General features: G+C 37.0%; 2 protein-coding genes across 7 annotated transcripts; one reads left to right on the forward strand and one right to left on the reverse strand.

The window, feature by feature from the left end:
• Positions 1–3,308: 3,308 nt before the first annotated feature.
• On the reverse strand, positions 3,309–9,403 carry LOC114722352 (BTB/POZ domain-containing protein NPY5). Of its 4 annotated transcripts, none has more exons than XM_028908365.1 (6): positions 8,887–9,403; positions 8,677–8,778; positions 7,595–8,319; positions 6,324–6,393; positions 4,544–5,722; positions 3,309–4,172 (listed from the first exon to the last, which is right to left on the reverse strand). In XM_028908365.1, the coding sequence occupies exons 3-6, from the start codon at positions 7,654–7,656 to the stop codon at positions 3,594–3,596; spliced, it is 1,890 nt and encodes a 629-aa protein (XP_028764198.1). In that variant the 5' UTR covers positions 7,657–8,319; positions 8,677–8,778; positions 8,887–9,403; the 3' UTR covers positions 3,309–3,593. The 4 variants fall into 4 exon arrangements, with proteins under 4 accessions (XP_028764198.1, XP_028764199.1, XP_028764196.1 ...); XM_028908366.1 differs by adding an exon at positions 7,034–7,371 and having other exon boundaries at positions 8,677–9,400; XM_028908363.1 differs by having other exon boundaries at positions 8,677–9,403.
• A 3,867-nt stretch (positions 9,404–13,270) lies between these two features.
• On the forward strand, positions 13,271–15,663 carry LOC114722351 (uncharacterized). 3 transcript variants are annotated; one of them, XR_003738156.1, is made up of 5 exons: positions 13,271–13,685; positions 13,767–13,839; positions 14,352–14,417; positions 14,695–14,811; positions 15,009–15,082. XR_003738156.1 is itself a non-coding variant. In XM_028908361.1 (5 exons), exons 1-4 carry the CDS (start codon positions 13,639–13,641, stop codon positions 15,069–15,071), a joined length of 249 nt encoding a protein of 82 aa, XP_028764194.1. In that variant the 5' UTR covers positions 13,273–13,638; the 3' UTR covers positions 15,072–15,110; positions 15,214–15,663. The 3 variants fall into 3 exon arrangements, 2 of the variants coding, with proteins under 2 accessions (XP_028764194.1, XP_028764193.1); XM_028908361.1 differs by lacking the exon at positions 14,695–14,811 and adding an exon at positions 15,214–15,663 and having other exon boundaries at positions 13,273–13,685; positions 15,009–15,110; XM_028908360.1 differs by lacking the exon at positions 14,695–14,811 and having other exon boundaries at positions 13,273–13,685; positions 15,009–15,663.
• Positions 15,664–15,754: the final 91 nt, after the last annotated feature.

The following is a 15,754-nucleotide window of genomic DNA, read 5'->3' on the forward strand; positions in this document are numbered from 1 at the left end:
TATAACGCCTTTTCTATATATATATATATATATATATATATTAACTAGTTTAGAAATATTAAAGAAACTAGTTTTTATATTAAGTAAATAAGTCGTATTACTTCCGGTTCTAATTATAAGAGCTAGTTGACTAATTTGATGAAATTAAGAAAAGAAGTTAAGTTAGTCATTTGTAATAAATAGGTGTTATTTTTTCTAAAATATCCTCGCTAATTAAGTGTGTTGGTTAGAATTATCATTGTTAGAAGGACTACGTTGGAAAAAATTTATAAATATGAGAGACAAAATGGATTAGGATCTTATATTTATGATCAAAATAAAAATCGAACAAGATTTCATATTAAAGACCGGAGGTAATGTTTAATATTAACAAAATTAAATCAACGAGCTGGCAAAAAGAAGAAGAATGCATACATAAATAAAAGACAAGCATCCGCGCGCCAATAAGAATAGATGCCTGTGCTATGTACGTCATATTTATTCTAAAATAGTACTACCTCTCATTTTAATTATAAGAACTAGTTAATTAATTTAAAGAAATTAAAAAAAATAAGTTAACTTAGTTAGTTGTATTCCTCCGGTCCTTATTATAAGACCCAATTTGACTTTTTATTTGGTCCTAATTATAAGACCCAATCCATTTTGTCTCTTATATTTATGCATTTTTTTCCAAGATAATCCTTCTAATAATGATAGTTTTAGCCAATATACTTAATTAGCAAGGATATTTTAGGAATGACAACACTTATTTATTATAAATAACCAACTTAACTTACTTCCTTAATTTCCTCAAATAAGTCAATTGGGTCTTATAATTAGGACCGGAGGAGTAATAAATAAGTGATGTCTTTCCTAAAATATTCTTGCTAATCAAGTGTATTGGTTAGAACTACCATTATTAGAAAGACTATCTTAGAAAAAAAAAGCATAAATATGAGAGACAAAATGGATTGGGATCGTATAATTAGGATCAAAATAAAAATAAAATGAAGTCTTATATTAAGAACGGGAGGTGGTATTATTCTTGACATGAGCAAATAATAACTTTTTAATTTCCAAAGGTTTGGGATAATTTGGTAAATTTCCAAGTCAATATGGATCATAGGGCCGATGGGCGTGGATTGACCAGGCGGTTAATTAGTACCTACATCCATTAGCAGTTAAAAAGCTTAATATAATGCTAAACTTTATCATCAGATTAGGATTGACTCCGACCTCATTGTCAAATTGCTTTTCTAATCACACAGCTAATAACCTATCTATATTTGTATCTAGCTAGCTCACATAGCAACTTTGCATATCAAATAATCCCACCATATAATTCACGATGACATCCTGTTGCTCTCTCTCTCTCTCTCTCTCTCTCTATATATATATATATGTACACACACATATAGATAAAAATAATTTATACAAATAGTTAAAATTAGTTCGCAAATATTCATAACGTGTCAAGTGCTATCCATTAATATATATACTTCATGTCATTTTCACAAGATATAACTGGCGTCGATGACAATAAAAATCATCAGGAATTTCAGGTATGCGTTCCACATAATTAAGGTAAGATTACCAGGAACCTCAATATCAAAATGCTCTCCCAAGATTACATTGATAGAAATCATTGCGTAAGCTCCAAGCTATATCCAAATAATATAAGCACAACCACCTCTCGTCATTGCACATGTAACTATCCACTTATATTTCTTTAAAAACGAAGCCGCCAAAAAAAAAAAAAGGGAGATCAGAGATTCCCATTTCAGATCGAGCATCAAATGCAAAAGGTCATTAAAGAATGGTGATGGATTGATTAATTAACAGTGTGGATTATTAATAAAATGGGTGAATGTTCGTTCACTGTCGAAAGAAACAATTAGGGTTGTTTGGATTGTCTCCTACTTTTGTCGTCCGTTAGCATTTTACCTTCTTTTCTGTCGCTTCCTTGCTTCGTTGACTCACTGGCTGGCTGGCTAGTTGGGTTTTGAAGAAGAAGATGATGATGAGAAGAATAAATATTGGCACGGACAAATGCCTAATTAATCACACTCCATCAATTTTGTTTGGTTGTCTTCTGTTCTACGTCAACGGGTTTTTAATTATTATAATATCTTGGAGGAGTAATCTTTCTCTTTATCTCCTCTATTTGAATTTAATGCTTTGAAAAGTTCCTCGTAAATATTTTATATATAGGTCCACATGCATGGGTTGAGCAGGGATCTAAAAAAGAAAGTCAGTTCTGATTGATATATATAATAATCCAAGGCAAATTTACCTACTTTGACTGACCTGTTATAATATAACCTTTCCTAACTACTAATCATGCATTGTTATTAAATTAAAAGTCCCTGTTTTTCTCGTCAGATTAATGGAGTCTTGCACAGTACAAAGTTTAAAAAAAAAGAGAGAGAATTACAATAAAGTTTCAAAAAAGAATCATAATTACCAAAAAAAAGTCCTAATAATAAGCTAAAAATTGTTATTTCCTATACTGAAACTTGTTATTACATACTGTTTAATTGTCATTAGAACTTTTTAATAATTATATTCTTTTTTTTTTGTGTGCCTTGTTGCAATTCTCCCTCTGAAATAGTTTGAAGCAACCGAGTAAAAGTTGGTTGATTTTTTCTTTTTTTTTAAGGTCAACTTTAATCACGACTTATAGTAGCTTAATTAACTACTGTGAATGCATGTAGTAATTGAATCTCTTAATTAAATCATTAATCTATAATAAGTTAACTTCAAGTATAGATGGGAACCGTATTAAGTATTATAACTTAGGCTGGAAGCTATTAATTGACTGAGCTAGCTAATCTGATATGTCAGATGGTTGGCCCATTACATCATGATGCTAATACTGGCGCACGGACCTCGTGGTGTTATGGCATTTCAGGAAATATGTATGTTGAGCCTCATTAATCACTTGGACCAGAAAGAAGGAAAGAAAAATCAGAGGGGCTTAGCCTCAAACTTAAAAGCAAACTGCTATAGATTCTAATGAATCCACAGCTGAAATTATACTTCAGATTTTGGTGTTGCTCTTCTTATGTCATGGTCCTTTGATATTAACTTAGACATACTCCCTTTCGAGTTCGATCATATTATTAATTAGTTTATTATGAACGTAGTAGTCTAAGATACTTGGATGTTTCCCGGAAACTTAGCTTGGTCATTCAGTAAAAACTCAGATTAAAGAAGAAGGAAGCAGTGGTTTTGTTTATATATGAACCAAGTTGTAAATTGTTATGGCCCAAAAGAGTCAGAAATCAATAATTTTGAGGGATTTAAGAGGGAGAAATGAGGCAAAGGAGTACAAAGCAATAATGACATTCCTTTTCATTATGGTACAACAAAACCGGGTCAGTGTTATTAGCCCTTCTCTATTCCAACAAAGACAAACGACGACAACATTGGCTAATCGAAAAATGCATCTCTGGGAAAATTATACAGACACATTCAACACGGAAACTACGTTTCCTGGTGCTTCATACTTTCCAAGTCTTCCATTGACGAATCAAGTGCAAGATGTCAGTAAGCCCTAGCTCCTATAGCTACCGTTGAGTAAGATTATACAAATGATCCAATACCAAGCAATTTTAAGATACAGAGTGCCTCCTACTTCTGGATGGGGTGGACTTTGTTTCCTCAACAACAGTAGAAGCAGGGCTTTCAGAAGTATCAGAGCTAGTGATCTCGCCATTTCCTTCTTTGCTTGACCAAATCTTCGAAAATATTTTCTTTGATATACGGAAACCTTTTGTTTTGCCTGCAGCAACTTTTTCACCATTGCATTTACCACTATCGTTGCTGTTTATATCACTACCTCGTCCGCTGTCTCCTCTTGGTAGCTTCATTGTAGCAAGGTCTCCTTTGAGAGCTTTCATTTCTTCTGCCGTGCCATCCCATTCATCTTCAGTATTGGTTGTAGTAGACCTTGAGCTGCCGTGAGATCCTCCAGGAAGCAAGGCCCTAACTGACCCTGGCAGATCAGGAGTGTTCTGCCCTGACGATGATGTTGAAGCTCTCAGCTGCTCGAAAAAGAGGACCTGCACGACAACACGCAAGGGAAGCCTCTCATTCTGCACTGCATGCATGCAGGCTTCTGCAGATAACTTCCTGCAATCCATCAATCTACATATTCTTTTCGCATCGCTCTTACTGATTCCGGGATGTTCCTGCATCATATGTAAAGAAATTAAGCCTGAGGAACTTGTTTGATTGGTGTTGGACTGTAACTGTTCTTTTGTGAAGTCAACAATCAAAGTCAGTTTTGAAACTTCAATGGTATTTCTATTGGCTGAGTACTAGACACCATCAAACAACGAATGAACAAAACAGATCATGTCAGTTAGAGTTCATTGTTTTTTGACCAAATGGAATATCTCCCACGCTAAGGGGAGGTAAGGTGAGTAATACAGAAGCGTATGTTTAAATATACTAGTCGTATATTAGGAACCTCGTCCAATACAATCAGGAATTCAGGACAAACAAATGAGAACGAAGAAAAAGTAGCTAAAACCTGATTGGACATGTATGAGGTGCTCACCTTTAAATACATGTCGATAGCACGATAAAGGTCATCATGACATGGTATTGGGAAAGCCGATACCAGCTCAGCAAGATTAAGAAATTTTGAAACAGGTAAGTTTGGATCACGAGCAATCTCAGCTAGGTAGCCATCCACCAGTTTTGCTACCTTAACCTTAGATGCCTCTGATATTATCCTGGGCCTTCTGATCTCCTGCAGTTCATCTTCCATCAGAGAATCAGACTCTGCATTTCGTTCACATGCCACAAACTCTTCGACTAGCCTTTGCACTGTATCAACATCAAACATAGTTGTCTCATCAGCTGGCGCCCGAAACAAAAGATCAGCCACTGTAGCCTCATCAAGATGCGGGCCTATTCTCCCCATCAATTCCATTCTTTCCAACTCATCACATTCCAAAAGAATAGCTGCTCTCAGTAACTTCAACAAGAAACTGCAGGAGATACTGCGTGTCTCCACAGGTAGTAGCTGAATAATTGTCTCCAACACTAATCTATACTTCATGACATCACCACCCTGGATCACACCCTTATTAAAACCCGGCAGCCTTCTTGAAACATAAGCACTCAAAGCTTCTCCAATCACGGCACTGGAAACATTGCCTTTAGTTATGATTGTAGTTATGACACGCTTATAGAGATCAAGTTGGAGTTCACAGAGGTCTTCCACCCACCAGTCCTTTGGAACCATCTGCTGCTTCCTCACACCATTCCAGTGAGGATCATTACCATTTTCATGTGGGAGCTTTTTTCTGTTATATGTGTATGACCACTCCACTTTAGATGGATCCATTAAAGCCTTGTTAGCTATTGAGTCAAGGCAGTGGCTTACTACCTTAAGTTCCTCAGACCATGGAAGGAGAGACTTGGAGGTTTGTAGAACAATAATTGAGTCCTTCCAGCTCCTGAAAATGCTTGAGCTGAGGAAAACTTCAATCTTGTAGATAAGGTTACCTTTTTCAACAGTTTCATACATTTCAAGATATTCTGCTGCACAACGAGCTGCGACGACATTGTATGCATTGAGAGTGACTGTCATACCATAACAGAACTTCGCACATATTTCAAAAGCAGCAGGACCTCCAGGAATGTCATGGATGTTGACTTCATCATTGTTGGCCTCGTTGGTGTTTGCAACCAGCTTTTGCATGCGTGCACTTTTGGACAAAAGAGGAAACTGTAGATATTAATTGAAAATAAAGTCACAACCGACCCAGAAAAACATAAGCAGAAGATATTAACATTTTTAACCAACCATTCATCTACAAACATCGAAACTATAGTAGTTGGGATGAAAAAAATGGTTATATCATTAATATCTTTCTAATGTTAATGTCATCTGCAATCCCATCCTACTGCTATAGCACTTATTGTTAGAAAAGTATAGTCAAACGCCCTTGTCAAGTGAATGATTCAGAGCGCATACATAATTACATCCTACAAGAGTGCCAGGCTCTAGTCGTCATAATACAGTAGAAGTATCCATGAACAACGGCAACTTTTGTTCTACCCTTTCAATTTGATGAAAAATAAGAAGGAACATAAAACTAGTCATTTTCCCCCTAAACAGCTACTGAATTCCCTTTATAGAAAGAGGGACAGAAGCACTAATTGACAAGAAAAATAACAGGCTTAGATCTTGTCTAAGCTATGGATCAGACTACTAAAAAAGTCACTATGTCATGCCAAACAAAACGAAAACTACTTTTCCTCATCTTTCCCTTCCCTCAAATTCCTTTTATGGATATCAAACATAGTCGAAATGTTAGATTTCTTACCTTATGGAGATAAAACTTTACATCTCCAACATTAATGACTATGTCACTTGCCAACTCAGTTGCCACATACCTGCATGCATATATGCCAGTTCATGTGACTTCCAAGGAATGAACAAATCAAGAAGAATAGAAAAAGAAGAAACAAAATTAAATAATAAAAACATAATAATAATAAAAGATACATATGATCTGCTGGATCTCAGGTAAATGCAAAGACATGATTTCTGTGAGTACAAATTTCCCAATTTGCACACATTAGAATACAAATACACAAAGCGAAGAACTATGTCTCCTTTTCTATATCTGCTGAAAGCACGCAGTAAGTTAAATAAAATTAAGCATGAAACAGATGTTGTCCGGGAGTATAGCAAAGATGCAGGCATGCGTCCAACCAAATGAGGCTACTGTGAGAAGGTGGGTTACGCCTCACAATGGCTGTGGCTAAAATTGAAGTCAGAATAAGAACTATGTTGTAAGGATAGAAAAAATAAACTTTGAGTTCAAAATTATGAGTTCAAAATTATTTAAAAACTTTCGAGACTCCTATCCTCTTAAGATCGAAGGCACTCATACTTCCATCATTTCCCCTGAGCAATGTCTACACTTAGATCAACTTCCAGAAAACTTATATATATGGTAACATCATTTCAGTAAGGCTATTCCACTTTACTATGGTTAAAATATAATAGAGAAGATGGATGGATGATTACCCTTGAAAGAAAAGTAAAAGGGAACCAACCCTGTCATTATACTAAATACAATTGAGCAAATCATTTACTGTGGAGTAGAACAGAAAATCAGGAAGTAGATGTTAAAAACATGATAATTCGGGTCCAGAGCATCTTCAAGTTATCTATTCGAAGAATAAGATAATTGGCCAATCTAGTGCGTAATAAAAGTCAAATTTCAGTGGTATCAATATGTAGATATTTCGACTGCGAATAATTCTCCGACAGCAATAGCTGCTTCCGTCCATATTTGTATTGATTTTGTGGGTGCGTCCCCATAACTCTTTTTTTTTTTTTTTGTGCAGTTCCACCAACACAAACTGTACAAAGTATGAACTGATTCAAAATAAAAGCATACTAATCTACTGACATTGAAATAAGGCACAAGAACAATAAAATCAGAACAGGATTCAAACTGAAAGGAAACCAAAAATGAAATTCCAAAGAGAATGAATAATATATGGGAGCAATAACAGACCCATTATGCAGATTCTGAGCAAGAGCTAAATAAAAAAGCAAATATATTTTGCACAGATCTCACACCTGATATTATCGCCGTCAGTCTGGAAAGAATCAGGCTTAGATCCCAGTTTCATAAACTTCATCTTGGCTGAAGCGAAGTATAAGTGGGTCCGTTTTCCCTATTGGATCCAATCCCTAGGTTCAGGCGTTCAGCTATCGCCACCGGTAACCCAAATAGCGACTCTCCGCTATGAAACCCAAACCCGAGTTTACGGATATAACAAAGGAATATGAGTAAGGCGGAAAAATTCAAGTAGATGGAAGATGTATCAAATAGAATTAGGAGTAATAATTTCCTAGTATGACCGAATCTTTACCAGAAGCCAAGGCCAGTAAGAGGAGGTGGAAGGGGTTTCTGTGTATATTTTATTTCGCTTGGAATGGAAGGGACTCAAAGAAGAGATTGCTTACTAAATTGGTAACACAACCCAATGAGTCCGGCAAATATGGTCATGTTAGGGGGACATTGCCAACAGAGTACCTCGAACCTATATAAATTTCTCAAAACCAGAGACACACCCACTTGTTCAAGACTGACACCACCGCCTAGTATGTATATATTATATGTTTGTGAGTCTAGATATCTGCCTTCTTCCTTCCTTCTTTGTTATTCCCAACGGAGTCAAGACATGAGCAAGACCCTTTTCGGGTCCACACAGTTTTAGAATTTAGAACCCCAAATCCTATGATCAACATTCCTTCGCTAGCCACGTTTCAGCTTTGTCCCTCCATTAAGGCCATAGAACCTACAATCACAACACAGAATATCTCGGTATGAGTTTGAGGAAGGGAAACCACCCAACATCATCGACAAAAGGCATCAATTTTGATGGTTTCTGGCCAAAGATCGTCGTACACGTTTCGCAACCGAAAATTTTTAGCCAGTGGCAGAAAAAAGGCTCTTTCGAATTTAAAGAATGGGTAGAAAAAGGAACATTTTATCAGAATCTAGATTAAGAAACCTGCAGGGGAGAAATCAACCCAATGAACATGGCAGGATTGGAAGATGTAAAACAGAAAGAGCGAGCGTAAAGCAGCAGGGAAACAGGCAAAAGGTAAAAAGACCAGATGAAAGAAAAGAAATCAATCAAACGGAAGCATACCAGAGGGGAATATTTGAGAGAGCAGAGGATTGTAGGACAAAGAGAGGAATACAAGCAGAAAACTTGCGAGGAGAGGGATGGTGGCCCAATACGGTGAGAGATCTGAAATGGGGCACCCCAACAAACATAAAGTTCAGTGCATGAATAGCACTATATCTTCACAGAGCCCCACATATCACAGAAACCACCCAACCGAACCGAAAAGATCACCTTCAAAAAAGATGAGCTGTTCCTCTTCACCTTTGACAGCCCCCACAACTACACAAACACAAGAGGCCAACCTATCTCAGAATGTTCCCACACACAACACTATCTTCTCTCTCTCTCTGCTTCAGAGCCTTTGAATCAGCACCTTCGTCCCCGCCCCTCGCCGCCACCACCACCACCTCTCTCTTTCCCAATCTCCCCACCCTTCTTACTTCCCCTAAAGCTAGAAAAGCATTTAATTGAACTACAGCGCTGTATTATTTTAAAGGAGATATAGTTAAAAAATTAGAATTTGGAAAAGCAGCGATAATTAGTTCTTGGTACACTTTAGAAGTGAATGAATGAAGGAGGTCGATTGAGGTCTGCGTAGCTCGGAAATAGAGCAACTTCACGATCGAAAGTGGGAATGATGAACACCACCACGAGGCCCCCACCCACGTATTTAGTCTCTTTCTCTCTCCCCCACCACTATGCAGAATGCAGCATGCAATGTAATGTTATGTAACGCACGCCCGTCTGACAGGCGCCACTTTTTTGTGCTCCGTTCGTTTCAGCCTGTGAACCCAATTTAGCCCCTCCGCTACCCCGACCCCCGTTTTGTACACAAGGACCACTCTATTTCTCTACGTTCTCTCTGAATCATGCTCATCCCATTGTTCATTATTATAAATATTTTAATTTACTCTCTGTTGATTTTATTAGGTTGGCTATTATATTTGTTCTGGTTCACAAGCTCTTAGATTTATAATCAAAATAATTAAATTATAAATTGAATTGAGTCTAGACGTTCAGTTTCCCAATCTAATGTTTCTGATATAATGAATCAAGAGGATCTTATGAAGAATCACCGTTTCATACAATATGTATTATTTAGATTAGGTTAGATAGATATGCCATTATTGAAGTTGAAGAGATACCATATCTTGCTTGCATAAAATTTCTTGCAAGGAAATATATTACTAATTAATCGGGGCATTTTCTGGCATAAACGAGTCCTCTTTAATTTCTAACAAGTATTTGAATTTCTAACATGGCCTTTATTACCTGGCTTCTTCTCTTGCAACCAGTTAATAAATAGACAAGTAATTATACCTCGCTCTTCTCTAAAACTTGAAGTACATGGATCGGATGTCAAAATTTGGTTTGTTCTCTCTGAACTGCTACGAAGAATAAATACTTGGCTCATCTCCCTTCCTTATATAATGTGACTAATCTGACGAATTCGGGTTGCGTTTGGTTAATCTGGTCTGCGCACATTGGTCAAATTGTGACCACAATGCTTTTCCTCTGCCAATCATCTCACATGCATTGCTCTGATCTGCTTCTTCCGATGCCAATATAAAATACAGAAGACTGTCACTTGGTTTTATCGTATTCGCTTTCTCTAGCACATCCCCATGATAATGCCTACATTTGTTTATATTTTTTTCCCTTCTATCAAGAATCTTTTCCCCAGAAAATCAGAAGGAAACGCAGAAACTGCCTCATATCACATGCATATAATAATGTGAACCTACGTTTTCTCGCTCACCCCAAAAACAGAGAGAAGAAGATTAAACAATGAAAAGAATTACGTTTTCTGGCGCATCGGATGCAGATGGTGTTGCAAGTAACAACAGTTTGGACCTGTAGGATCTACAAGAAAATGAGATGGATTCCTGAAAAACTGTCGTAACCCTTAATTATAAAAATGGAGCATGTTAGTATGCCCCAATCTTGAAAGATTATATTCATACAGGTTGTCGGGTTTTAATTTCATCTAATTAATACGAAGAAAAGATCTGATAGAACTCTGAAGGTTAACGACAATGAAAATAACACTATTCAAAGAGTTAAACAATTCTGAGAGAAGATTTCCAAATTTTAAAAACCGCCAAGAAAACCTTTAGCTATCGAGGTCGCCGGCCGATATACACACGACTTGTCAATTATAACGTAAAAACGTAAAAGAGCATTGTGGATAAGATGACTTGTACACGTATTATGGTCCAAACAATGTGTGGAATTTTGACTTATCCCATGTGGGCATGCCATTTGATGGTCGTGCTCAACATTATTTTCTAACTTTTTCAAAAGAACTCGTCTTTCCAGCTCAACTGAAATGCCTAACTTGAGGAGGGGACCATCCAGACGTCCTTAAATCAAGGGCACCCATAATAGTTTTTTTCAGGTATAAGGGCACCTTTGGTACAAGTAACGGAGCAAATTCTGTAACTCTCGAATTAAAAAAACCCAGAAAAAGGCATGCTCAAAAGCAAACCTCAGGGAATCGTATGTGATGGATAAATTTACAACTCAGACAGGAATAATCTAATTTTAAAGTGGGCACCGAGAAGGTTTTTCTGGGTTTGCTGAGGTTTCAGTAATTATCACAAGGCACATGGCCTTTGATTCTCATTATTAAGTTCCATGGAGAACTTTTACGAATAATTAATAATTGCCCAAGACATGAACTAATTATAAGAGTTAAAAGCACTGTCCAATAATTAAAAGTCATTGTTTTAATGGCCAGTTAACGTAACGTTAATCTCCTCAACTGCCAGTAGGGGAGGAATAATGGAATAGTATGTGATATTCTTCTTTGGCACATATCAGAGAAGTTCAATGAATGTGTTTGGTGAATCAATTATATGCTGGAGATAAGAGAACATGCACGAGAACATACATAAGGGGAAAAAAATTCGGGCACATAGAGAGGTGTAATGATTTGTTGACGAAAACATCATTTTCAAATATCTGCCATATGATCAGTGGATGTCATTTTCAGCTAATCAAGCATATATGTACTTGACACTGCTTAAATTTTCTGCCAACTTGATTGAAGAACATGCACAACGTAGACTTTTAACCTGTGAACCATAAAAATGAACTTTAATTAGCCCATTCTCCGAATTAGTCAGACTCGCGAGTGATGAGAAATATTACGTACTTCCATGAGGAATCTGCCAAAAGACGTCAAAAATATTCCTTTGGTCCATATGGGATGGGAGATTAACGCAAGACGACGAAACAAGCAGAAGCAAACTTGAAATATCCATTGCAGTTGAACCGGAAATAGTGAGCTTCTTCAATGATTTAGTTACGTGGTCACTGGTTTGGCCAAGAATAATAATATCCACTAGGTTTATAGAGAATTATCCCTACACTACAGCTCTCCTAGCTAGCTAGGTTTGATGGTATGCGTGTGAACGATAGCTTTCGAGATTGAAGCCACGGCACTGAACGGTGCCCACAAGCTGCTCGGTCTCATGGTCCACAATCCTCATCAAAGTTAGGCTTTTTGCTTCTTGGCTTCTTACTATCTAACTTTTTCTCTCTGAAAGTGCCTATTCACCAACCATTGTCTGCATATCGTATTATTGATGAAACAGTATCTAAAACCCATTCTCGCTGTTCAGAGTCGGCCTAATTTGGACACACATATCCATATTTTTAAAAACATCAAAGTCATTAACTATTACTTCATCATAAAACTTTGCTGTATACGCAGGAAGGTTGCAGTTACTTAGCTGACAAAGAGCTTTGGCTATTCTGTTCGAATAAGGAGGCTATATGTTGCCTTCTTGGTTATGAACACTACTTTAGCAGAACATCAAAAGGCGATATTGTATCTCAGACTCAGTTTCATTGCATGTGAAGGCCAAAAAAAAAAAAAATTGAAAAAAAAAAAGGTGCATTTGCACATCGTGGTGGTCATCATGTTTATGTATGATGACGAATCGTGAAGCTTGAAATGGCGTAGCATCTGTATACCCATCCCAAAAGAGACCATCATGACCTCCATTTTTGCAATATTATCATTACTGCGTATATTCTCAAGATTCTCCTCTCTGACTTTAGTTTATTCAATATATATGCGGTTGAATTAACATTGTATTTTGTCTTCATAATTTTTAAGATATTTATGTCTGAGTGCTTTCCTTTTATTTAACGTAGAGTAAATTGTCACTCAAATTTTCAGACAAGTTTTAATGTACGAGAGCTAATTAATTTTAAGCAACGCCTAAATTTCTGAGTCACAATGAATTTTAATCTGATTTTTTGTAGTCATAATTGTTGAGACGGCTTTAGGTTAAGTCATATCAAGTTTGTAGGTTTTTGGTACATAAGAAGGCGGAAGTTATATGAATTTGGCAGTAGTCAAAAGGAAAATCCGAATTATAGTGGGCTTAGGTTCATTATGGGCCTCATACAGTGTGCTTAAGTGAAGTTCTATGTTGAAAGCCCAAAAAGTCAACAGGGAAAAAGTGCGTGCCTGCATGCGTGAAGAAAGTCACAAAACGCGAACTATCTCGTTCGTCAACTCCACCCTTTAGCTTCAGCCCGGCCCAAGCGAGCTCCTCTACTTTCAAACCTGCCGCCAACTGCAGAGGGAAAGCGCGTCGAAAAGAAGTATTGACTCGTCTCGGTCGTCGGTGATTTGCAGGCGAGACTGGCCCGCAGTCTTTCCCACCTGGAAATCGAATTCGAATGGAATGGAATGGCGGTGTGGTCTCCCCTCTCTCTCCCTCTCAGTGCTAGCACCGTCTAAATTAGAGAGCCTGTGCCGTCTGATTTGTAGCCTCTAGCCTCTGCTCAATGGGGCTAATAATTCTTTTGATTTTTGCTTCTATTTAAATTGAAATTCCGCTGGTGATATAAAGTTTTCGCTTCGGTTTTCGAGTTTGAAGAAGACAAGTTCCAATTAAGTCTGTCCTTTGTTTTTTCTGATCTCGAGCAACTATTGCTGGCTTTGATTGTCCCTCGTCTCTTAGAATGGAGCCTGAACAGCTTAACTCGAAGCACTGCGGAGATTTACTTAAGTAATCCTAGAACCGATGCTTTTAACACTAACTTAGCGGTTTTGTTTGAATCAAGTGGTTTTTTAATCATGCCATTAACAGGCATTTGGATAGGCAGAACGAGTTCCTCATGGAATCCTACAGGTTAATGGTTCACGAGCTGCAAAAACTTCAGGTTTCTTATATTTCCATACACTTTAAAAACTATATCCGCCTGCGGCTTTGCTGTAGGTTCTGTTTATCTCCTAGTAAGGATGATACAGGCTCTAAGATGTAATTGCAACTTGTAAGAGACAAAACAATATGAACTACTATTTTCTATCTGCACTGTGATCTGTGATGCTTTAATATCACAGTAAATTTGTTGCTCCATATCGCCCTTGTTTATCAACTATCCCATGCAGCTAGATGAGGTTGTCTATATAGCTCTAAACGTGCTGACCTCTCTAACTACAGATAGCTCATAGCTGTAATTTTAATCTTTGAAGCTTTTTTTCCTCTTTTTTCTTACGGAAGGTTTGAGCTGATTCTATTGGCTCTTTACCAGCTTCTTGACGGACTTATTGCTATTCTTGTATTCCAATTTAGTTTGGTGAAATTATTTTGGCAATGACTGTACTAAACATACTAAATCATAAAATAATTGTCATAAACTATAATGCCTGACTGCTGGAGATCTTCTTGTAGGTGGAAGAGGAAATGCTCATGCACAAGCTTTACGAAGTTATGTCTGCTCAGGGTATCACTAAAAAGGTCCGTTCGTTTTTGGTTTAAATATTTCAAACCAATTATCAACCTACTGAGATTATTGATACTTGCTGCAGAAAAAACTATAGTAGATTTTTGTTGTTAAATCTTGGAATCTCCGTATGATGGTGCTATTGTTGAGTATGTTTATTAATATTGAGGTTTCACGGAGTACCTTTTGAATTTTATTCTTCTACTATATATTTTGCTTGACGGTTGTTTGTCGCCCTTGTTACTTATGTAAGGAATGGCCTTAAATCATTATAGAGCAATTATGTTGCAGCTAGTGAAGGAAATAAAGATGCCTCCTCAGGCGGGGGGTTCTCTATGAGTTTTGAATCTGTCAGATCAAAGATATAGAAACTGGAAACTTCACTGGAAATTATTTGCATCTTTCTTGGTAATTGTGACATTGCTGTATGCTGATTACTGAAAAATGATTCTTTTTCTAATTAATATAACGAGTTTTATGCCTGGTGATTTGCCCCTTTCTTTTGTTGCTTTTTTCAAAAAAAAAATATTTGGGAGTGGTTTGATTTTAGGTTAACATGGGTTGCGTTGCTTGTTAATTGTGATGATGTTTTTGTTTGTATGCAGAATAAAGATAGCTCTCATGATTCCAATAACAGTGACGCTGAGCGATCATACGAAAGCCATTAAGCCAAGTCAATGCAGCGGATGCAGAAAGGAGACCACTATGTGAGGCCTGTTCTTGCCATTTGCTCTTCTTTTTTCATAGTTTAGAGTACACTAGAACAGTTTAGTTGATTTTATAAGGGTTCTTTTTTCTCTTTTCGAAAAGGAGCCGAAGGGAAACAAGGGCTTGAGAAAAATCAAAATGCAGACTGATAGTGCGCAAGGGAATAATCTGATTTTAAGAGAGAACGTGGTTAGCCATCCTTATCGTGAGATGAATGAGGAAGTTAGAACTATAATTTACGAGGGCCTAGTGACAAGTTTCGGAGACTTGTTGGCAAGGGGGGAAAAAAGTTTCACAGATTTACCTGAAGAGAACAACCTGCGGGCTGGTGCTTTAACTAGGCTTAGGGGAGTATCTCTTTGATTAATGATGCAGTTTTTCATTAGGAAAAAAAAGGAGCCAAATGGGAGATTTATATCAATTATAGAAGTTCAATTTGTAATTGTGTATCATCTCACATAATATAGTCTTAAATGCGGAGGAAGAAGGAACCAAATTATTTACAAAATTTTTCTAATTTAATGTGACATCAGTAAGCCTCCTATTGGGGTCTTCTGACATAAATATAGCGTAAATATATACATTGCAAATTTATTGTTTTTTTTTGATTTATGTAATTAAAAAAAAAGGAAAATTGCAATAT

Source organism: Neltuma alba, unplaced genomic scaffold, assembly GCF_004799145.2.
Source record: "Neltuma alba isolate B1F8T4 unplaced genomic scaffold, ASM479914v2 tig00012090_pilon, whole genome shotgun sequence".
Classification (NCBI taxonomy): Eukaryota; Viridiplantae; Streptophyta; class Magnoliopsida; order Fabales; family Fabaceae; genus Neltuma; species Neltuma alba.

Excerpts from the sequence above, each read along its gene's own strand:
- LOC114722352 (XM_028908365.1), bottom strand. The coding sequence starts at position 7,656 with ATGAAGTTTATGAAACTGGGATCTAAGCCTGATTCTTTCCAGACTGAC. Across the intron at positions 5,723-6,323 it reads TAAAGTTTTATCTCCATAAG|TTTCCTCTTTTGTCCAAAAG; the intron begins GTAAGAAATCTA and ends TAATATCTACAG. Across the intron at positions 4,173-4,543 it reads CTATCGACATGTATTTAAAG|GAACATCCCGGAATCAGTAA; the intron begins GTGAGCACCTCA and ends CATATGATGCAG.
- LOC114722351 (XM_028908360.1), top strand. The coding sequence starts at position 13,639 with ATGGAGCCTGAACAGCTTAACTCGAAGCACTGCGGAGATTTACTTAA. Across the intron at positions 13,686-13,766 it reads CACTGCGGAGATTTACTTAA|GCATTTGGATAGGCAGAACG; the intron begins GTAATCCTAGAA and ends TGCCATTAACAG. Across the intron at positions 13,840-14,351 it reads ACGAGCTGCAAAAACTTCAG|GTGGAAGAGGAAATGCTCAT; the intron begins GTTTCTTATATT and ends ATCTTCTTGTAG.